Below are 24,143 nucleotides of genomic sequence, written 5' to 3'. Positions count from 1 at the left end.
TCTTTGGATTGTCTTTTCGCAGCGATATCTGCTTAGATAAAACCAGGCAGGAATGATACTCAGTGGATTTGCCACTCAGCTTTTCTTAAATCCAGCATGTACAGCAAACAAATCCTTCCCAAGACCATAGGCACAAATGGGGCAGCAGTGTTTCAGCAGCAAAAAACACATGTCTGCCCCAGCTACTTCTGCTGATCATTAAGTCTGCTTTTCCCATGACCTAAGGATTGACTTGGGTGCCGGTTTCCAGACAAGTTCTTTATAAGGAGTTGTCTTGATCAGCGATAGACTCAGCTGAGGTACAGAGCTTTCTCACCACTGTAACTATGCAGTGTATTCCAGGACAAGCCTGAGCAAACTAGATCAAAGGGAATACAAAGAGGCCAGATCTTTTCTGAGGTTTGAAAGGCTCCAATGCCAGCACCTCCCATTTGCTGTGGCTGAGTTCTCACAATGTTTCTGCCCTTTAGGTTGTCCTTTCAGGAACATAATTGGTAAAACCCAGCCTATCTATTAGTTCCAGGAATATCATTGCTCTCAGCAAGTTTCCACCTGATTTTTCCAGATGTGCAAAATTGGGATAATTCAGAGAAACATCCCAGCATTTAGTTGCTCCAACAAGCCAAGCAGCAGAAATCACAGGAGAAGCTATAAAGCTGAGCTCTTCTGGCATGCTGTTGAGCCACTACCTGAAATCAGGATTTCAAGTACCCTAAAGTTCACATTTTGGTTTAATGGTTCTTCAAGAACTGGGAAGATTTGAATTTTGAACCCCCTCAAAGTTTGGGTGTGAATAGTCATCTTCACAGGCCCTGTATAGTGCTCTATGTTGCTGCAAGTGATAAGAATGTCCACCTCTGTGCATATGAAAGTTAGCAGAGGGGGGTGAGAGGTAGGTGAGCACTGCTTTGTCTTATGTTCTGATTGTCACTCTTCAAGCATTTGCAGCAAGGTGATCACAGAGACTTCCCTCAGTTATGTCCCTCTTTTCTAGACATTCCACTCTCATCCCTTTAGACTTCTGGAAGTTCATGTGAACCCAGATTTCTTCTAAAAACTTTGGTCCTCACTACACTTTCTTCCTACGCCCCTGGTACTTCTCCCACAAATTAAATCATGGCAAAATACAATCCTCTGCGCTCTGCCAAATGACACTTAATTTCTTGTGGTGTAGGTGATGTGTAGGAAGGACACAGGGGGGCATATGCCCCCCCGAGATTGGCTACCACTCCTCCCCCCCACACTGTTGATGCTCGCCACCTGCTGCTCGCCACCCCTACCCCCACCACCGCCGACAGCACTGGTGGCGGCTGCAGGCAGTCCCCACTCGCCGCCATGATGCCCCCCCACTCATGGGAAGCACCAGTCATTCATGTCTTGTGGGCTCAGAAATGCTTCTAGCATGTGGATTCTTTCCTGCAGCTGGTAATGAATGAATTAATACCATCCAGTTTGTGGTGCTCTGCCCCATGAGATAGGATCCTGGGAGAAGCAGGCAGCATCCATCTCCAAAGAAGGCACTCATCACAAATGCCACATGTATTCCTTCTGCTCCATCTTTTCTCAACTTTGAGGACACCAGTGTCCAATGCTGGTTTTTGACTTCAAATTTCTCTTCCCATTCTTATGCACCAGGTATCTCCACATCAAGCAAAAGCTTGAATAGTAGCCAAAGAATTAACTCGATGATTAAGCTACTAGTTTGGGCTTTGGACTACTCAGATTTAATTTCTTCTTTCCTTTGGGTGTGACCTTGGACAAATTACTTCGTTTCCCTCTATCTCAGTTCCATCTGTAAAATAAAGGTAACTATTCTTCCCTGATTCACTGGGGCATTTGGGTGCATTAAAGACCTTCAGGTGTTGAAATACTCTAATAGTGAGATTTAAATAAGTGTATAAGGTGGTGGGCCATGGTTTATCTCCTTCCACCAACAGGAAATCAACTTGTTATAAAATGTATTTCAATAGCAATGTGACATTCCCCCCACGCCCGCCATGAACAGACTGGCAAATGCTGCCATCACATTCACATGGTCTAGTCAGTGTGTACCTTCTGACTTCATTGACTTGTGATCTCCCAAGGAAGGGGTTTGAATGCATTTTTCTCTTCTTCAAAAACAGAGCGAGGAAGAAAAACCTTCCAGCAAGAGTTAAACTTTTCAGAAAGGAAGTTTTAAAAGTATCTGACATTCTGCATTCTTATTAAAAGCCCCTTTTCTCCTTTTTTTGCTTCCATTTCTATCTTGGAGTCAATTAATAAGGAATTAATATTATGCAAGACGATGATTATCATCAGTTCTGATTTTATTTCTGAATCCATTATGCAACTTGACTTCCACAGTCAATACAAGTTGAATAAGCAGCAATTAGTCTCTGAGGTGGTTCTGAATTTCTTGCTCTCACAAAATTTAAGTCAATAAAAATAATAAGAAAAAAAGGACTTGGAAATAAACATCAATAATATCCATCTGAGTTCATAAAAAATAAACATTGAATCCTTTCGAGCCTAATTATATCCACACAGAATGGCAGGGCCCATGATTCAAGTGGATGGGTGAAGGAGTGCGGTCTGGCAGAAGGAACAGTTGGGAAGATGGTGTTCATAGTCGCTCCTTATTCCAGCAACTCATGACTTAGAGAGAGCCTCAGTCTTTGGAACTCAAATCTAGATCTGAACTCTCCTAATGTCTGGAGACAGACTTATTGAATTTCTGCTCTTGCCTTGCCCCATTTCAGTCCTGGGGCAGTCTAGCTATGGCCAGATAAATGTCATCTCAGGCTGACCACATTAGTGCTTACCCTGCTGCTCAGTTTTGTCCTCTGCCTTGAGTTTCATGCTTCCGGGGCTACACTACTACCAGCCCCCAAGCTAGCTTGTTTAAAGATGGCCGGGATATATCTACATGATGCTAGTCATGGTAGTGACCACAAATGTAGACACACCTTCAGTGAGAGCAGTGTGAATGTGGAAGCACTCCACTAACCTTTGTCCAGTGACTTGGGATTCACACCCGGGTGAGGGAGAGCAGAACGTTGCCCAGCCCCCAAGGAAGGGGGGCTTTCAGAAACAGTTGGCGAATGCCAGAAAGCACAAGACTTTGTTCAATTAAACTCCAGAAAATATGGCTGCTTCCCTCTCACAGCTGAAGCCCAGACAAAAGCACTCTTCCTCAGGGTATTTTAATGCCTTCTGACACACCAGAAAAGCTGGAGCACAGAGGGAAAGGGGATATACTTTCAGCAAGTTTTGGCTCATGTGCTGATTCTTATTTTACCCCACTTCATCCCTCCTTCAAAGCCACTGTGGCCGGGTACAGACATTACATTTTTACTGATATAAGTGTTCAGAAACCAGTCTATACCCATAACAGAACAGAAGTTTGGCACAGATAGACTGGTTTGAAATTGCAGAAGATTTGCCTCCCCCTCCTTCCCCCCCAGCAAAGGGCAAATGTGTGTTCTGTTCACTGCCAATCTAAACTATGCTTTTTACAGAAAACCACATAATTTAGACTGATTCTGTGAATGTCTGTACCTAGCCTTTATGTCTTATTTGTGGTGGGAGAGGAAGAGCTCCTGCTGTCATGCGAAAAGTACTGAAAATCTTTCCATGTGCCATCCCTGTTACTTCTTTGTAGGGGACGTTTTCTTCTGTGTTTCTCCTCTGCTGTTGCTCTTTCTTACTAGGAAGAGACATTGCCTTAGTCACATGACCTCTGTTCTTTTCCAGTCTCCCATGCATGCTGCTGTTTTATTCCATGGCTGAGGTGGGAACCTTTCCATTGTTGAGGTGACTGTCATATTAAAAAAGGACCTGGGCAAAGTGCTGCAGTGGCCCAGGGTATTTTTGAGGGGCAACATGCTTTTTTTAAGTCTTGGTGATAAATAACACGTTCAATATGACCTGTTGGCCAGGTTTTGTGAACAGGAGGCTTTGCGAAGTAGTCACAGGAAGAACAAATAGAAAATGCATCGGTTTAAAGTGGTTGCCTCCATCTCTACAACAAAGAGGAGATTAGAACCAGTTCAGCCATAGAACTAAAGTTGTTCCCATGTCTCCTCGTGTAGTGGTGTGTGCCACGCTGGGGTGCCTGGGCTGTAAGACACCCTGCAGGCTCAACCACCAGAGGTTGTCAGACACGTATGGCTTGAGTGGCTTATAACATAAGTGAGGTGCCTGATATGATGCCAGTCTGCCCATTTTGGACTCCAGATCAACCTCCCTGCTGTAGCTGGGTGGTTGAATTAGGGGAGTGAAGCCAAACCACCCTCAGGGCTCCCCCTATGTATTTTACCCTCCCCAACCCCTTACTCATTTCCCTCTTTTCTCCCTAGCAAAAGCTTACAACCCAGAGTTTTACTATGACACCCCCAACCCCACCCTGAGCCAGAAGCAATCCAAGAACTACTCCTACATCTTGCAGTGGACACAGAAGGAGCCTGATGCGGTGGATCCCATCCTCAGGTATCGCCTGGAAGTCCGGCCGGTAAGATCCCCAAACCATTGTTCTCAAACACCACACCCTTCCCTGGAAAGACAAGGAGGTTAAGATGGTTAGGATGCAACAGGCTCCACTTGTTGCAGAAGTGAAGTAGTTGTAGTATTAACAGAATAGCCAGAAACTGCAGGCATGGACATGCCTTTCCCTGCTGAATAGAAGAGGGAAGCCGATTGTGCCACTCACTGGTGATTTTGAAGTCTGATTCTGTGGATATGGAGAGCTGAGGAGGCCTGCTGCCTGCCTTTGGACTTTTCTGAATGGGGTTTTAATATGAAGAAAACCCTCCAGCCATTAGCAGGTATTGTCAATTTTATAAGCCAAAGATTCAGGCAGGTAGAATTTCAACCTCTTCACTCATACTGAAGCTGAAGAGCCCTCCAGGCTGGAAATACAGGGGAAAGTTGTTGGCTGTTTGTATTATGGAAGGGCTTTCATACAGTCACAATAATGAAATCACTGGAATTATATTTATATAAGTTCTGCGGTCACAAAAGGGTAGGTTTCAAGGATGCTCCAGCCTAAAAGAGGGCAGAGAGCATCCAGTGGGAGACTGGTGAGAGCTTTGACTAGAGAGTGAAGAGGGAAGGAACTGGACATTTTTCAGAGCATGTGAAACAGACAGTTTTGCAGGACACTTCCATCTTTTTACCTGGGTCATAATGCTCTCTTCTCTCTAACTCCGCACAAAAACCAAGGATTTTAAGATTGGTTCACCTCAGAGTTTGAGGACATCCTAGTAATGAATGTGTTTGGTTGAAGTTTGGGTGTAAAAAATTATTTACTATATATACAAAACAAAATAATTAAAAAAGATCTAAGTGTCTGCTTCCTTTGGGTCACAAAGTGCATCTTATCTTTATGGCTCTGTCAATTGGGAGGTCTCCAGGGACGGCTTTGCCTTTTATATTTGTTTCTCGTACAGCGCAGAGCACATTGTCTGTGCTTAACAAATACTGATACTATAGGACACAGGGGAACTTCTTATAATGAAGTCACTTTGTCATAGCACAACTTTACTGTAAGCAGAGATTCAAAATAAGCAGAATTGCAATTTCCACATTTGCAATTCACTGAAATAATTCAGGGTTTTTATTGTTTTTCCATCCTTAACCAAGTTTCTCTCTAACCGAAGTGAGTACTTGCAGTCTCGAATCTGATTCTCATTTATACTGGGGCCCCTTATGGGGGAGAAAAATTACATTTGCACCTCCAGCATGATGTCAAGGAACCTAAATGCAAATGAGAATCAGTCCTGCTATATATTGCCGCTGCCCTCTCTCTTTGGCATCGTTAAATTCTAATAAGAAATATCTTTTTCTGCAGATGCAATTTAAACACATTGCACAGATTGATTATTGGTTATATGCTACTACAATAGAGTATGATCTACAGTGGAGCCACAGTAAAGTATACTAATCTCACCCTAAGACATGCTCATATCGCATTGCTCAAAATTCCTGCATTACTTTGGCCTGGTCCTGAATAAAGTATGGCAAAAATCTGGAGGACAGATGGACAGTGCTCAGTTGTGTCTGAAGCGGGAGCTGAATGCAGTAGGCTTCTACCACGCTGCCCTCTCTTGGTTCTGTTTCTTCACTGGTGATCAGAGAAGCACAGGACTGGAAGGGGCTTCTTGAGCCATTGTATCCAATCATTTATTTGGAGGGTGCTCCTCTTCAGCTGTCCATACTTGAACTCCCATAGAGCTTCTTCTAGTCTTGATTCTGTGTACCCTTTTTCTAGGTATTCCCTCCACACCCAAGGTTTTAATAATCCCCTTCATCCTGGTGACTTTTAGCTCTGTCTCTGCACTCCCAACTTGTTTTCTTCCATTCAATCCTCCTCTTAGCCTCTCTCCAGCATATTCTCCTGGAGGTTTCAACATCAGCTAACACCTAGTAGCCAAAACAGTTCTCCTGGTCCTCCCACTTCTCCCCCGCAAGCCCTTCCCCATTATCCATCACTGCCTTACCCTGCCCTCATTTTCCCTCATGCTGTATTTCTCAGTTCATTTTTTAACCCAGGGCAGGGTATACAGACTACTTTTTGTCCTGTTGTTCAATCCTCTCAGTTCCTCTCCTACTTGGTGTCAAGTTGTAGCAAGAGAAGTTTAGATTAGATATTAGGACAAACTTTCTCACTAGGCGAATAGTAAAACACTGGAGCAGGTTACCCAGAGAGACTGTGGAGTCTCCATACTTGGATGTTTTTAACACCCAGGTAGACAGAGCCTTGGCTGGGATGATCTAGTTGGGAATGGTCATGCTTTGAACAGGGGGTTGGAGTAGATGACCTCCTGAGGTTCCTTCCAGCCCTCATTTTCTATGATTCTGTAGAGGATGATGGTGACTATAACTGAGAAAAGCACAAAAGGTGCTGAAAAGCTTCACTGAAAAAAAGCCTTGCCATCTGAAGTGCTCTCAAGAAAGATTTGGCCAGGTGAATGATGAGATATTGTTTGTCTGTGAACTTCTTATCTCACTTGATACTATGCAAGTTTCCAAAGGCTACCTGTGGCTGAATGGAAGTCCTCCAAGAGATGGTACATGACTAAGGATTGTGATGGAGTATTCCCTTGGAGACATCCAGTCAGGATTTATTTATTCCCTGGGCTGGAGCTGAGCTGGTTCATCAACCCATCAGAATTTGCCCATTCCTCAGCACTGGCCACCCAGAACTCTTTCTCTCTGCATCATTCATGAGACATGGACAGGGCATCACGCTGAATCCTTTTAAACCAAGAGTCTTGGGTACTGACCGGTTGGTGGGGGACAGCCAAGTGACTACCTCTTGCTACGCTGGAATTTCAGGAGGAGCAAAGGGTTTTTACATGCGTCACAATTCTGCTAGGCTTTATTTTCTTCCTCCTTGTTTGGCTTAGGGCTCTTGGTACATATAATGCAATGATTCCTAAACAGCAGCATGTTCTACAGGACCACTGGGAACCCTGGCTTCAAATATGCCTACTACAGCTGCTGAAAATTGTGCCAAGTGGGAGTAGAAGCATTGCTTACAGATCAGCTGGTGCTGTGGTTCATAGCTTTCTGCCTTTTCCTGCTCGGCAGCTTCAGAAGGATAGTGGGCTTACATGTAGCTGTGTGCTATAGGGGTGAGGATGCTACAAGAATTGGGTTCCTCAGGGATGCTTTGTTTCCTGCATGGGGTCTCCCGGTGGGGGAAGGTTTAAGAATTTTCCTTCGTGAGCTGGTGGTTCAGAGCACTGCTGCTAATGCTAACTATAATGAGAGACGCACGGCTTCCTGTGTGGGAAGAATTAACCCAAATATGAAATACAGCCTGATTGTCGGGAGCTACTGGCCATGCAAAATGCAACTTTTTGCAGAGGACTGGTTACTGGTTTTGGGTCTCATCTAGACTAAAGCTCCCAGGGCACAGCCACCACTTATTCCACACAGTGGCATTGGGCTCAGTTGTGATTCAAGAGGAGGAACTTTCTCTACCAAAGATTCACCAGAACTCTATCACATTATTTTCCAACAGAGGGGTTTTTTTCCCCTTGAAGGTATTCAAGCCAAGTGCTGACCTGGGATAATCCCTCTTAGCTTGTGAAATCTAATGAGTTGTAGCCTCAAGTGGTTTGACCATGGGCAGATTGGGCAGCCTAGGGGTATTTGTTTTTTCTGTGTGTCGCTGCAGCATGGAAGGACACCAGGCACAGGCTGAAAGCCTCCTTCATTGCTTGGGGAATTCAGAGCAGCCCACTCATACCAAGCTCTTGCTTGAAAAATAAAAAGCCTTTTAAGTTGCTTGTTTCTCTCTGTGTGTTTTATGCCCTCCCAGAGCTCTGCTCTAACATTAAAGTGAAATGAAAAGCCTTCTAATATTGCAAGCAGCTTGCATCCTGGAGGAAGGATCTGAGCTGAGCTGGTGGTTACGGTTATGGGGGAACGTGGCAGAAGTACTGTGTACTTAATGAGATGGAACCCATCTGTGACCTGAGGCCAAGGGAGAAAGAGGCAGGAGAAGGTACTGGTGCAGAAGGAGCGTTTAATCTTCACTCTGCCCCTCAAGGAGACCTGAGGCAGCTGTTTCCTTGTGAAGTTCGGATGTGCAGGCTTGGACCAAAACAGGGACAGCTTACTGCATTCCTGCTGTTTCTTTGTCTGGATCAGGCTCACATTCACCTGGCAAAATGATCCTCAAAGCCACCTCTCACCTGGACCTGGCAGTCCTGGGCCTATTTGCTAAATGAGCTAACCAAGTTGTCATCTGAGATTAATTCCTGCCAGGAAGGCTGGTGTGCCTTTAATGAGACTGGCCCTGTGCAGCGCCACAGCGATTGGAAGGGGAGAGAGACGCTCTCTTTGTTTGTGCTTTCATCCCCTCCATGTTTGATAAACATCCCCCGCTGTCTACAAAACTGATCTGGGCTCAGGAGCCGGCTGCTGCTCGCCTCATCAGCCAGCTTGAGCAGCATTAATGAGAGCTGAGGCAGTGGGGAGCCGGGCTCACCGCATTGGGAGGTGACAGATAACAGAGCTGTTCGGACATAGGACAGGGACGTTAGCAGGAACTTAATGACTATGATTAGATCGGAAGGTTAACACTGCCGATGGCCATTGCAACTCACCGAGAGGTTTTTTATGCTGAGGCCCACGTGCTGCAAAACTGCATCTTTTCTTCCTTTCTCCTGCATACCCTTTTCCTCTCCTCCAGCTCCCTTCAGTAACATCTCTCAGAACTCACTCCATCTTTTTAGCACACCAAATCCAAAGCCCCTACATGAGTAGATGGTGTAGGGGCTGGAGGAGCACTTATCGGTGCTTACTGGTGACGTTTGTCTGGCTGAAGTGGTCACCTGGCCGGCCAGCCATGTTGTTTTCTTGTCTTCTAAATGTTTGGCTCAACACATAACCCACAGCAGGGGTGGCCAACCTGTGGCATGCGAGCCACAAGTGGTACAGGTAGCCTTTGTGTGTGGTGCAACAGCAGATTAGGGAGGAGACAGGCAGCACAGCAACAGACAGGGCAGGAAGCAGATAGTAGAGCAGCGGATTGGGCAGGGAAAGGGGATCACAGTAGCTCTCACGGAGGGTGCAAGGAAAATATATGTCATGCCTGGCAAAGAGGTTGGCCCTCACTTATCCATAGTGTGATATCACCCTCTGCCTCACACCCCCATATGTAATTTGCCACTCATGAACAGGCTGAGACTGACAATACTTGCACGGTGCCTTGTCCTCAGGAACAATTCAATTGAGGAAACCAGTGGCATATATCCTCATGTTCAGAAATGATCCAGCAGTGCCCAGCAGGTGTACAAACCTACAATAACAAAATGTTATGCCCAGCCCAAGACTCAAGAACAATAAACAAACTGGTACTTAGATCAGTGCTGGCAATTTAAGAAGGGTAATGGATCAGCAGCGAAGAAAACATACTCGACTAGTTGCCTGTCCTTGTGCTAGCATTTGGCCCTCTGCTCTGGGAGACAAACCAAGCCTCTTCCATTTTCCATATGCAGCCACTGCTTCAGGCAAAACTGCTCTAGAAATGGTGTAGCTGACTCCTGGAGGTTTTTTGCCTCAGGGCTACAAAAAAAGGAAACACTGCAGAGGACTGGCTCAGGTGACTGAACTCATTTTGCAAACAAATGGGCTAACATTTTGCTGGCTCAGGGGGATTACTTGCTATCTGGGCAATGCTGTGATCACCAAGGCAACGACAGCACGTGGGGCTGTGTAGATAGGCCCGCATCCCTAACGCGGGCATCCAGAAGTTTGTTGCTTGCGCACACTGTGGGCCAGATTCTGCTGTCTCCTTTACTGGTGTTGGGCCAGGATTTTCATCCTAGGAGACACTGCCGGTGCTGTGTGTGGGACTAGAGCAGACTCAGAGGGAAGCTGGTAGATTTCTGAGGTGAAGAAAGATCTAGTGACCAGTCCTTTCTTTCCAGTATTGTCCCATTTTATAAGACCAATGGAACAAAGGATTCCCAAATGGCTGGCAAAATTATAATGCTACAAGTAAAAGGAAATCCTGTTGCACATAGACAGAAGCATAGGAAGATATTTCAACACATGGGGCAGGGCGGTGTGTGTGTGGGTGGAATTATACTGATCACTGGAGAGCAAGAGCAAGGGCAAAGGGAGGAGGAATGGAGCCTTACCTGTCCCTGCTCAGTGCTTGGAGGGTAGCTGTTACTGCTGGAGCAGTGTTAGCTTAACTGCTATAGCTAAGGGATGGGCTTGCTGCACTGCCGCAGCCCGGCTAACGCAGACTCCACGAAGCCACACCTAGTGCCCCATTTGCTCCCTCTGTACCCCTGTCTCTAGATATGCTTCTGGGTGCAGGGCTGTGCCTCCAATGCAAAGCTTCCCAGTGGGGGTGCATTCCACTTTCCCTGCTCACCCCCACCCAACAGATCAACTATGGTGCATTGGGCTGCATCTACCTGGCTCCCTATGGCCAGGCTGCACAGGACTGCTTCTGCCATGGAAAAGACTCCTGCAGGAGGAGGGGACCATGCCCAAGCCTCTTCCAAGTCCATACCCGAGGCTGGTGCCCGCTTTGCCCGGCCCTAGTTATACTACTGCACATGAAAATTAATTTAGAATTACTTAAATAGAGTTACTTTAAAGATGGATAAAGTCCATACTGTATATCTGCCTATAAGATGAGCTCAGGAGGCTGCTGAGTCGCATACCATGCCACTAGCGAACTCTGTGACCTATATTTGTTATTTGCTAAGATGTGTTGTTATTCAGGACACAAATTCATGGTTCTATGAGATCAAAAAGATTATTTCTCCCCTTGTACTTCCTGTAGTAGTACTGCAGGGCTGACTAGGTACATTGTAGAGGGGTTCATGTCTTCCTCTGAAGCATCAGGCATTTGTCAGTGCTATAGGCAGGGCACTACATGGACCAAAGAAGTGATCTGGCGTGGCCTGCCACATGTTCCTTTGCTATCCATAGTTTCATCAACCTAGCTTATACCTCCCTTGACTCAATAGGTGTTTTTTGGTGTCGGTATTGTAGTTATCTGGCCTGTTAGAGGCCAAGCTCAGGCACGAGACTGAGTTTGAGAGAGTTGTCTCCCACTCAAAGTTGATCCTCCCATTTTGGGATGGCTTACAAGTCAGTGACCATGTCAAGGTAAAAATTGTCTTGGCAGCTTGAAGGTCCTTGTCTGTGATTGGCGTGAAATTTCCAAAGTGCAACGGCAAGACTTAGTTCTCAGGTATAACTTATTTTCAACCATTGCTGCAGCTTCTTCATCGTTTGCTCTGACAGTGAAGATAAATTGATTGGTTTTACTTTCTAAGCCATTTGCCTTCTGTGAGATTACTGGCATAAGGAAGGGTGTGAAAGACTGAGTCTATAGTGAAGGTGATGGGGTACTCAGAGTCCCTTGGAAGAACCAAGTGTAATGAGATGGTGTGGAGTTTTTTTGATTCACACAGCCAAGAGGCTGAAAGCTAGAAAAGGCAGGGAGAGGAAGTGATTGCAGCTTGACCGTCCATGAGAGAAAGAGGAGTTTGGGATATTCAGTGGAACTGAGTGAGAGGGGAGTGGCTAGGCAGATCAATGGCACACAATGGACAGAGGACTCCTGAATCATACTGAAATCCCTGAGACCTCAGGGAAGGTGGCAACAATGTCCCCACTGGCCTAAGGGAACAGAGAGGGCAGAAGCTTGCCCCAGCTGCTGTCTCTGCTGCTATGTGCTGGACACACCACTTCAATGACTGTCCTTGATAAATGCTAACCCTCCTGTGATGTGCATGTAAGTCAGGTGGGGAAGTGTCCTTGAGGTCAAACACTAGCAGATGGGCTTCCCTGCTAGTTTTGGAGGGCTGGCTAGCAACATCCTGGAAAGACTCCAAACTGGTTGGATATCTGGTGGGGGAGAAGGATCATAGGGAGGCAATATCCAGTTTCAAATGCAGACCATGTTCTGTGCTGTCTGAAGCCACAAAGGATAGTGTCCACCTAGGACCCAGGGCAGAAAGTCCCCTCCCAGGATATGCTCCCTGAGCCAAAGGAAGGCACCTGCAGTCTCTTTCCACCTCTGTGTGGCTCCCAGAGCTCTAGTGTTAAGAGGCTCAGAGTGGTTCCTTCAAACTTGGCCAGCAGGAGGCAACTCCCAGCTGGGACCAGCTCAGTGTAGCTTCTGCTGGCTCACCCAGAGAGTAAATAATGGCTAAGGAAGTCTGGTTTGGCTGGATTAGCCAGGGGAGGCAACTTTTCCCCCAGACGAGCATGACATCTATCTCTGCTAGTAAGACTCTCCTTCAGCTCAGCTGGGAGTTCAGCAAACTGTGCCCAACAAATGACTTATCTAATGAATTGCAAATTGCTCCTGGACAATGGTTAAACAGACAGATTTATTCATTATTCAGTGTGATTCACGGTTTTCTTCTGCTGAAGATGCTTGCTCTAGAGATCATTCACAAGTGGTGATTGGAGCTGCATGGGGTAGTGATATCACTCACACAAGGACATTTCTGTCCTCAGATGGGGTGACTTGTGTACATAGGCTATTCAGACAGCAGGTTTTAGAGTCCAGTCAGCTGTCAATATATGATCCTAAAATTAATTCTCTATGGGTATTTGTTCCAGGGTATCCAGTGGGGCTTTGTCACTCATAGTGTGCAAGAAGGGATGGGATGCATCTCCTTAGGGGCTGTTTTCAATTTAATGTCTCTTGATGGCCCAGCAGGTCCCACATCCCTCTTTCTGCAATAGAACTTATTTACTGATTGTGTCAGAGGGAAAGCAGGGTGAGAGTTAATTTTATTATAAAAATAAATCATTATGAACGTTATTTTCCTTTCTTAGCTCAAGTCTTATTTGGCTTTCTTACCAAGGGCTGAGTAGAGAAGTGGGACAAACTTCCCATGTTAAATAATTAGAAGGGCCATGTGATCTTTAGTGACCACAAACAGTAGAAGTTTGTCTAAGGGTATCTCTGCACTGCATCCCCAGTTGGTCCCCGCAGGGGTACTCCTGATCACCCTTCACCCCCACCTCCTGCTCACACCTGCCAGACCTAGACATGTGCTGGTGAAGCTGCTCCAGTGACATCTCTCAGAGGCTGCTCTCAAGTCCTTCGTTGCTAGAGTGCTTGAGAGCAGACTCTGGGGAAGCTGCCAAAGTCACTTCATTAGGGTTAGAGTGTGCAAAATGGGTTTTCTGGAGCACACTGGAGATACAGTCCCTGCTAGAGCTGTGGCTTAGTGGGGAGGGGGAGAAAGGGAGAGAAGAGCTCTCTCCATTGTATCCAATGCCAGCCTTCTGGGGGTGAGATGTTGGTTCCCTTTTCTGTTTTTTGCCTGTTCCTATCTAGCAGGTTGTTGGCACAGTAGGCCCATATGTTACAAAGCTGAACAGAGGATGAAAAAATCTACCCAGGCATCAGAGATAAAAGCCAGCAAGTCTTCTGTGCATATCTCTTATCCACGCACCTTTGGTGACTTCAAGGAGTACATGCTCGTTATTGAGCCTTTTGAGATTCCCTGTCAGAAGGCTGTGACACTGCCTGAAAAGGTTTCCTCCTTCCTCTGCTTCATCCATTCATCATTTTCAATAGCTTGTCTCTACTCTCCCACCTTCTTCAAGCCTTTGCCTGCACCTCTTTTCTCTCCACCCTCCAGCTTTTCATATCCTCCTCCTTTTTGTTCCCTCTCTCTTTGCCCTTGCTTGCCTTCATGGGGACTGCATGTGGATCTGGGGAGGGCAGGAAGTGAATACTTAGCTGTGAGAGGGGATATACATTGTCATTTCCATTCTCTCTTGAAGCATCAAACATCCAGGCATGTGCTCCCCATCAGAGAGGTTCTTTCTTTTCTACCCCCAGGGCCTTCCTTTGTGACACTGAGAGGCAAAGGCCTTAGGGAAGAACCTATCTTGAGGCTGTGAATTGTTACAACTACAGTAATTTATCAATAGGGGGAAAATAATCTCTAAGGACTGTGAATGATTGTAGAATGGGTAACTGGATCCCTAAGGCAGGGCTACACACATGGCTAGGGATTGCTTTCTGTTGTTGAATGTATTTGTGTACAATGAGCTTTTTCCCCACCCTGGACAAATTGCTGAGTTTCTGTCATATATAGATTATAACTCAGGGCTTCCAAAGGTGCAGCTTGCAAAGTCTAGTCTCTGTCATCAAGGTGTGACTTAGAGTGGCTGTATGTAGCTTGAGGATAGAGGATGCATGGCATGTGTCAACCAGAAGGTTGATTGTGTTTGCAAGCTGCCCCCTTTTTATGAAAGACAGGGCAGTTGCAGCTAAATCATAGGTCAGTCTTAAGCTCACAGCCATTTGCCCATGTGGGCCCTAAGCAGGCCTTCCTACAGAGCTGAAGTGAGATGATTCCATTATCCCAGGGGTCATGTGGCAGTCAGGGAGGCCAGGTCCATGGAAGAGGTGCTTTGTCACCTGCAAAATCTCATGCATCTATGAACCCGTCAGTCTCAAAGATGCCAGCCTGCCTGGCCTTCTGCCTGGTCCTATAGAAGCAAACTATTTTATTTTAATAAAAAGGTCTCTCCACTAATAACAGCCATCACAGGCTCTGTCAGTATCAGCAAGGAGGCCAAGCTAATAGTCCATGGAGATGGCTCTCTCCTATGACCTTTGGTCTTCCCAGGGCAGGAAAGAGGTATGTTAGTGAAGCACTGTGTGGGAAGCCTAGGTTTTCCATGGTCCTTGCTGTGCCTTTGCTGGGGATAAAAAGAGGTCTTCAGGCTCTGCATTTTATTCATTCCAGCACCTCTCAGCATGAACAAGTCTTGCCGAGCAGTCTGAGAGCTACTTGTCCAAATGGTGGGACCCAGTGCACCAAAGTAATTGAAGGGTACATTTGCAGAAAAGATAGAGGGGTTAGGGCAACATGCATGAGTATAGCTGGGCTAGCTTAATAATCTAGCTAGTTTGGATACCAACAGCAGTGAAATTGCACTGGTCCACTGCTGTCATGCATGGCCAAAGTCCCAGATGGGTGCATACAGCCAGTGCCACTGCAGCCTCACTGCTGTGCTATCTTAACTTAGCTGGGTTAGAGCTAGATCAGGTAGTCTTACCCATGCTGCAGTAATCTCCTTCGCTGCACCCCTCCTTCCCCTCCCCCCTCCCCCCCCCAAAAAAAAAGTAGTGTAGATCTAGCCTGAAAGGAATATTGCAGGGAAAGGAGCAATGCCTATTGGGCTGGCAAGGGAAGGCAGATTAGTCTGAAGAAAGGTTCAATGAAAGGCAATGCCAAGTTACCTAACTTATACTGAGTTAGGTCTTGGTTGACCTTGGTTCAGCCCTGTATTTGACAAGCACCAAATTTACTCATTCACAGGCTTTCACTAAAGGGGAAAAAGGAGCAGAAGCATATGGCTTCCTGTTCCTTTCCACCCCTTTTGCTGTTCACTTTCCATTTGGCAACCTTTTTCCCACCCCAGTGCTCCCCCTTACCTCCAGATCTGTGGTGCTTCTCATCCTCATTAAGCCCACGGCTCAGACAGCTGCCAGGCACCCTTCAGCTTGGCTGAAGATTTCACTTGACTCTCTTCCTGACAAAGTGAAGATTAGGTCTGTTCTTCTTAGCTGGGGGAACATATGCTAATAAAATACATATTGCTTTCTTATCAGCCCCTAATGAAAGACATTATTGAAGAATGTGGAACAAGCAGTTACAGTAATTTGTGACAGCACCAATTTGGCTTCTCTGGGAAGCTGTAAACTGCTACTCTCGGCACCTAATGAGAATGGGCAGCAGATCGTGTGCGAGAGAGACAGAGAGAGAGCCTGTCTCCTGGCTTACATGGCTCAGGCTGCCTTCCACAGGCCCGCTGCCTGCACCTTAGAGCTAGCAGTTTTTTTCCACTACCCCAGAAGGAGAATAACTCTCCCAGTAGTAATTTACTTTTGGCTGAGAAATGTTTCCAGACTGTTCATTTGGCTTTGTAACAAATTTGCCTTGGCCTGTCCTATTGGCTAAGCACCATCATATGAACTGTCATGTCTGACTTGTGCAAGAAACAGGAAGACAATGGGTGCCTATACATGTGCATTGAGACTGCTCCAGCATGTTGTAATTATAGCATGCCAGAGCGGACTTGATTAGTTGAGTCTGTGGGGGAGCATGGTAATTACCATGCTCCAGCAGACTCCAGTGTCATGTGTACCAGTGTCCCCATGCTAAACAATGGTGGCAGGGGCGCTTTAACTAAAGCTCATTTGAGCTTTAGTTAAATCACCCCTGCTGCCATTTTTCAGCACCAGGACGCTGATACATGTGATGCTCTGGGTGCTTTAATTGGAGTGGCTCTTGGAGCCTCTGTAATTAAAATGTCCCTCTGTCCCTCCCAGGGCACATGTATAAATGTCCATAGATTCCTGGTTTGCCTATACAACATGTTTATGGGTAGCAGGCTTGAAGTTGGCACGAATGGTCATTTATCCTGAAAACACAGAATGACTCACGTTTTCAGGCAAGAGCGGGGAAACAAATCCACTTAGGAAATCTCATCCAGTCCTAGCCTTCTCAACATATTTCCTTGCAAGATTGAGAGTAGGAAATAACTTGGATCTTGCAAGGGAGCCCATTATAACCCATCTTTACAAATGCAGGAGGTTTGGCTAAGGCTCAGAAAATTATCCCAGCTGTTGGTTTTGTATTTAAACCAAATCTCCTAACCTTCCTTTGCCAATGGAAATGTCCTGCAGCTTTCCTGAACAAAGTGCTAAAGGCAGGCTGAGACCTTCATCATGGCCAGACACCAGCCAAACAGAGTATTTCTTTTAATCCATGGGGAAGATCTTTGTTTCAGAATGTGGCTGTGCTTTTACTTTTTTCTAAATGCTCACAGAATAAGAGCTGAGCCAGAATGGCTATGGGCTTTTTAGCCTGGTTGAAAATCTATAGGGTCAAAACTCTGGACAAGAGAAATTTTTTTCTCCTGCTAGTGCTCTACCCCCACGGCAGAGTGCGAAGCAGAGAAGTAAAAGCATCCAAATTCATTCCTATATGTGTCAGCCAAGGGACCATTTCAAAACCTCACCATTGCTTTGTTTGAGAGAGGTCCTGCCATTCTGTGAATGGCCTCCCCAGTACAGCTGAGGTTCTTTTAATTCTCCACCCTAGCCTCTCTTTCCTCAAGTTTTGTATTTATCTAGTTTCTATTCTTTGGACACCGTCTACTGAATTTGTTAGTGGTCTGGAATCCAGATTCTGGAAGGGGGATGGCTAAAAACCACTCAAGGATTAAATTCATTGCTTAAAGAGAGAAATCCTCAGAGAAGTCAATGCTGACATAAGTGGAGTCAAAAGAAACCCTTGTACTCTGGGTAGGCCTGTGCAAAGTGGCTAATATTTGCTTCAGGTTTGGCCAATTCGGGGGACAGTGATTCGATTTGGTGATTCGAATCACTGTCCCAAATCGATGCGGCTGAATCTGATTTGGAGATGTGGCTGCTGCCAAATCTCCGAATCACCCAGGCCCATCCCCCACCTGCTGTCCCAGCCTGGCAATGGCTGCCCCGCCCGCCCCAGCTCCTGGGACCTTGGGGGTGGGGGAGAAACCCCTAAGCTCACTGGGTGCTGCTGGGCGGGGGGGGCGGTGATCATTACTCTACTTCTGTGCACCCTGGGTAAGTGCATAGTCCACTTGACAGCATAAGGCATTGCTAGGCCTACTTTTTTGCCTATTGCTTACATTGTAACAAACTGGTCACTTCTGCATCTCTGCTAAATGCATAAATTGCTTCTGTGCGCAGCATCTTTCAGCTCCACTGTCTCCCTTGTAGCTTAATTGAACTCCAGTTAACTGCACAGTGACTACAATGGTATCAGTCTCTTTTGCAACTAATTTTAACTTCACCAGAAATGGTGAAGGGGAAGCAACTGTGAAAGGGCTGCTATTCTAGAAGCCTTGAAAATGACAGGTGCTAGTCAGTTTCACAGCCTCTCTTCCCCTCATCTTCAAGGCTCCTAATAGCAGCCCCAAAGTGGCTATTAAAACCAGTGAAAATAAGAGGAGTGAGTTGGTTTTAGAGCTGCTTATTCCACAATTGTGGTGGGGCTATATGCTTTAAGGAGTATTGGATGCATCTACACATACGATCAATAAAGACCAATAAACTCTTATTGTCTGAACATGCACCTGGGAACAAAAAACTCTGGGGCAAATTACTCCAGAGTTTATTCATGTGTACCACATGGAGCCTGGTCAGAGCAGTGCTGTGGGTCGAGGCTTTCTGGGGCAGACATGCCTGGGGACAGACATTACACATAGTTTCATAGTTTCTAGGGTCGGAAGGGACCTGAGCAGATCATCTAGTCCGACCCCCTGCCATGGCAGGAAAGAGTACTGGGGTCAAACGACCCCAGCAAGGTGTTCATCTAACCTCCTCTTAAAAACCCACAGGGTAGGAGCCTGCACCACTTCTCTTGGAAGTTGGTTCCAGACCGTAGCCGCCCTCACCGTAAAGTAGCGCCTCCTGATATCTAACCTAAACCTACCCTCTGCCAGCTTGTGACCATTATTCCTGGTCACTCCTGGCGGTGCTTGGGGGAACAGTGACTCCCCCAGTGCCTGCTGATCCCCCCTGACTAGTTTGTAACAGGCCACGAGATCCCCCCTCAGCCTTCTCTTTTGGAGGCTGAACAGCTTCAGGTCCCATAGCCTCTCCTCATAGGGCCTGCCCTGCTGCCCCCTGATCATGCGGGTGGCCTCCTCTGGACCCTCTCCATGTTGTGCACATCCCTCTTGAAGTGCGGCGCCCAGAACTGGACACAGTACTCCAGCTGCGGCCTGACCAGTGCTGCATAGAGGGGGAGTATCACCTCCCTGGACCTGCTCGAGATGCATCTGTGGATGCATGACCAGGTGCGGCTGGCCTTCCTAACTGCCTCCCCACACTGCCGGCCCATGTTCATCTTGGAGTCAATGATGACCCCAAGATCCTTTTCTGCCTCCGTGCGGACAAGAGGGGAGTTCCCCAACCTGTAGGTATGGTGCTGGTTGTGCCTCCCCTGGTGCATCACCTTACATTTGTCTGTGTTGAGTCCCATCCTATTCTCATCCACCCACCCTTGTAACCTGTCTAGGTCTGATTGTAGCCTGTTCCTTCCTTCTAGCGTGCCCACATCCCCCCACATCTTAGTGTCATCAGCAAATTTGAACAGGGTGCTTTTTATCCCCTCGTCCAAATCACTGATGAAGATGTTGAACAGTGCGGGCCCAAGGACTGAGCCCTGGGGGATCTCACTGCCCACGTCCTTCCAGGTTGAGAAGGAGCCATCCGCTACCACCCTCTGGGTGCGGCCTTCCAGCCAGTTGGTGACCCATTTGACTGTGTGGGTGTCTACACCACAGCCCCCCAGTTTCTTAATGAGAACGGGGTGAGAGACAGTGTCAAAAGCCTTCCGGAAGTCCAAGAAGACTACGTCCACTGCTACCCCTGCATCTAATGATCTGGTGATCTGATCGTAAAAGGCCACCAGGTTGGTCTGATAGGACCTGCCACTGATGAACCCGTGTTGGTTGCCCCTAAGCATGCAGTCCCCTGCTGGCCCCTCCTGGATGTGTGCCAGAATAATTTTCTCAAATAGCTTGCCTAGGATCAAGGTAAGACTAACTGGCCTATAGTTTCCCGGGACCTCCTTCCTCCCTTTTTTGAAGATGGGAACCACGTTGGCCCTCTTCCAGTCCTCTGGCACCACTCCTGAGCACCACGAGTGCTCATAAAGCCATACCAGGGGTCTTGCAATGACCTCAGCCAATTCCTTTAGAACTCTAGGGTGGAGATCATCCGGACCAGCTGACTCGAATATGTCCAGCCCCTCCAGAAGCTCCCTAACTAAATCCTCGCTAACCCTTGGCCCAGGTGTGCCTCCCCCGGGGCCCAAGGGGGCCCAGCAGGGAGGTGGCTGTTCTGGTCCGTTAGGAAGACGGAGGCAAAGAAATCATTAAACATGTTAGCTTTGCCATCTGGTGTGACGACCAAATTTCCCAACGCATCCTGCAAGGGCCCCACATTACCCGGGACCTTCTTTTTACCTCCTATGTATTTATAAAAGGACTTCTTATTGTCCTTAATCTGGGAAGCTAGTCCCAGTTCCATCTCTGCCTTGGCCTTCCTAACTACCCTCCTACATCCCCGAGCAACTGCAGAATAGTCCTCCCTGGTGATGACCCCTTCTTTCCATTGGGTGTAAGCCTCCTTTTTAGCAAGGAGACATTCCCAGATGCTTTTGGTGAGCCATGGAGGCTTGTGTGCTCTCCTGCTCCCTTTGATCCTCGTTGGGATTACCTTCCTTTTGGCTTGGAGGATCGTCTCCTTAAGGAGCGACCACTCTCCTTGGACACCTGGCTCTGCCCCCTCTGGGACCTCAGCGCTTCTGCAGCTATCCTCCTTAGCTCGCTGAAGTTTGCCCTCCTAAAATCTAGGGCTGCTGCTTTACTGCATGCCTTTGTCACCTTGTGCTGGATGGTGAATTCCAGCAGGCGATGATCGGTTTAAGTCATCAGCAACTGGTTTAAACCTGTAACGAAACAGAAGTTCAGTGCACATAAACCAGTTTCAAAATGGCTGAAACTGGTTTAAGAGAAACCTGGTTGAATGTAATGTCAAACTTAACTGATTTGGGTCAAACCAGTTTATGCAGACCCCTTCCTGATTTAAATTAAACCAGAGTCCCCCAGCACCCCAGATGCTTTGAGGTCCTGGGCTGGGCTGTCTGCTTCAGAAAGCAGGGCTGGCCTTGTACCTCTGCTCCCTATCCAGAGCTCCAGCAGTTGACTGCAGGCACAGCAGGGACTGCCTGCCCCCGGCCATTCACTGCTTAAGCAGGGATCACCCCCCTCCCATCTCCCGCAGCACGGACCCCAGCCCCATGGACCCTAGGCATGTGATATGCTAGCTAAGGCAGAGAGATGCCTATGTGTATGTCTCCAATTTCATTGGGACAAGACACAGGCAAATAGGAGGGTCCCTTCTAACCCTAAACTTCTGTGGATCTGTGAAAGACAGACGGGACAGTGTCCACTTAGAGCTTTTTGGAGCTAATCAACAGGTCAGCTGGTAATGTCCCTCTGTTCCTTCTTTGGAAAAAGCTGTTTAAGAAGAGCTTGAACTAATGAGAGAGGCTTTTGTTTCCTTGATGGGCTGCTAAATGCTGTGTTATCAGCTCCCTGCTGGCTCCCTCACTTGTCAAGTTTGCAGACAGTATGAAGAAGCAGGGAGAGGGCGACTGAAAAGTTCAGTGTCATCAACAGATGCATGCACTGCATACAAATAGTCCTCCCTCCCTCTCCTCGCTTTGCCTTAGAGTGCTAGGCGGGGGCTGGGGGCTGGCAACACTTCTATCCCTTGAGCAGCAAGCAGGGAAAAGCCTGGGATGGTGCAGGGCAGGGTGGGGTTTTAAACTCCTCACTAACCAGAGCGTTCTGCCCAGGCCTGGCCATGCCCCCCTCAGCTCAGTACTCTGGAAGGGAAGGGAGGGCTGCTCTAGCACCTCCCACCTTCTAGCCTGAGCCACTGATGGCATGTGTCTGCATTTCTTCAGTCCAGAGGGAATGTCTGTGTACTTGCAAATCAGATTCATAGATTCATAAATACTTGGGTCTGAAGGGACCTTAGCAGATCATCGAGTCCAACCCCCTGTCCTGGACAGGAAAGAACACTGGGGTCAGACGACCCCAGCCAGGTGCGTGTCCAGCCTCCTCTTAAAGACCCCCAAGGTAGAGGAGAGCACCACCTCCCTTGGAAGCCAGTTCCAGATTCTGGCAACCCTTATTGTAAAGAAGTTCTTCCTGATGCCCAACCTAAATCTGCTCTCCATCAGTGTGTGGCCATTGTTCCTTGTTATTCCAAAGGGCACCCTGGTAAACAGAGCATCTCCTATTTCTTGCTGCCACCCCCAGCCCTCCGGATGAATTTGTATGCGGCCACAAGATCACTTCTCAACCTTCTCTTGCAGAGGGTGAAGAGACCCAGGTCCCTCAATCCCTTCTCGTAGAGCTTTGCCTGCAGGCCCCCAACCATAAGTGTGATTCTCCTCTGAACCCTCTTGAGGTTGTGCACATCCCTCTTGAAGTGTGGCGCCCAAAACTGGATGCAGTACTCCAATTGACCAAGGCCGAATAAAGGGGAAGTATCACGTCCCTGGACCTGTTTGTCATGCACCTGCTAGTGCATGATAAAGTGTGGTTACCTTTACTGATCGCTTCGTCATATTGACGATTCATGTTCATCTTGGTGTCAACAGTGACTCTGAGATCCCTTTCTGCTGCTGTGCTGCTGAGAAGGCCCTCCCCCAGCCTGTAAGCATGCTGGTGATTCCTTCTCACTAAGTGCAGGACCTTGCACTTGTCCTTGTTGAATTGCATCCTATTCTATTCCACCCACTTTTCCAACCTATCCAGATCTGCCCGGATTCATTCCCTACCCTCTAATGTGTTAACTTTACCCCATAATTTAGTATCATCTGCGAATTTGGACAGAGTGCTTTCCACACCCTCATCTAAGTCACTGATTAAAACATTGAACAGCACGGGTCCAAGGACCAAGCCTTGTGGGACTCCACTGCTGACATCTTTCCAAGTCAATACCGACCCATCCACCGCCACCGTCTGGGTGTGACCCCTAAGTCAATTTGCCACCCACCAGACCTGCAAAGATTAAATCAATTCAGACTCAAGCTTTTTGAATGTCTGCCCCTAGCCAAGGTGCCTCAACATGGGGATAGCTGGCAGGCAGCCCCCATACTGAGGCATACTGCACCCCAGCCAGCTGCGAAGCAGCATGTGAAGACAGGAAAGCAGCCAAGTCAGGGATGACTGCTCCCCCATCTCTACATGCTGGGGAACATGGAGATAGGAAGCAGCCAGCTGCAGAGAGGCTGGCTGGGGCACAGGTTGCCTCAGCATGGGGGACTGTCTGCTGACTAGCCCTGCGCAGAGGCCTTCTGTTCCCCATCCAGCCAGGGCAGCATCTACATGTGTGCTGCTGTGCATGAAAAAACTCCATAGTGGGGTAGTACATGTATTTTACAAAAATACCCTGCTGCCATGTTTATTAATTTCATTTGCCTTAGTAGGAGTACATGTGTAGATGCTGGGACGTACTGTGCAGTAAATTGGTCAACTGCACAGTAAAAGTCTCGTATGGATGCACGCACTGTTAACATTAAGTGCCAGTAAGTGCATACCCAAAGTAAATGCAGAGCCTTTTTCTAGTCCTAAGGCTATGCACTTATATGGAGTGCCCTGTAAGTAGGCCTTCAGTCCCTGAATTACTCTGCAGCACAAGCCCTTCAGGGTCAGTAATGAAATGGGTTTGGGGGAGGGAGGTTTTATCCAGGGTTTTAGTCTGTCCCCATCATTTGTTGAACCCTTCCAGTGAAAGCTGGCTCACTCTTGGATAAAACTGGGCAAATCCCAGCTTTGCTATTGTTTCACTGTGGAACATCTGACTATAAGTGACTTTTTGAACCAGTCAGTAAATTCAGAATACACCTGCTAAAGCGTTTGCCTTTGCCCACTGGTCTGATTCTGTACCTTGCCCCTTTGAATTTCTTCACTGGCTGCCCAGCCACTGTTCCATCAGATTGAAGCTGCTGGTTGCCACTGTCTGTGTAACTCTGCCTTGCATAATTATCATCTCTTATTTAGCTTCA

At 47.4% G+C, this 24,143-nt stretch overlaps 1 protein-coding gene across 5 annotated transcripts in view; it reads left to right on the top strand.

Annotated features, from left to right (window-relative positions):
• The window catches only part of MDGA1 (MAM domain containing glycosylphosphatidylinositol anchor 1), a 207,851-nt gene that overhangs the window by 126,638 nt on the left and 57,070 nt on the right, over window positions 1–24,143 (top strand). For all 5 annotated transcript variants that reach the window (XR_016442233.1, XM_090046580.1, XM_090046564.1 and 2 more), the window contains exon 10: window positions 4,338–4,489. Coding sequence is in view for 4 of the 5 variants with exons in the window: in XM_090046580.1 (XP_089902706.1) it covers window positions 4,338–4,489 (152 nt within the window). In the remaining variant the exon portion in view is untranslated. The remainder of the gene's footprint in view (window positions 1–4,337; window positions 4,490–24,143) is intronic.

The sequence above is a fragment of the Crocodylus siamensis genome, chromosome 1, assembly GCF_052110815.1.
Source record: "Crocodylus siamensis isolate JL-2025a chromosome 1, ASM5211081v1, whole genome shotgun sequence".
NCBI lineage: Eukaryota > Metazoa > Chordata > Crocodylia > Crocodylidae > Crocodylus > Crocodylus siamensis.
The sequence above is the reverse complement of the archived record's forward strand: the minus strand, read 5'-3'. Positions and strand labels throughout refer to the sequence as shown.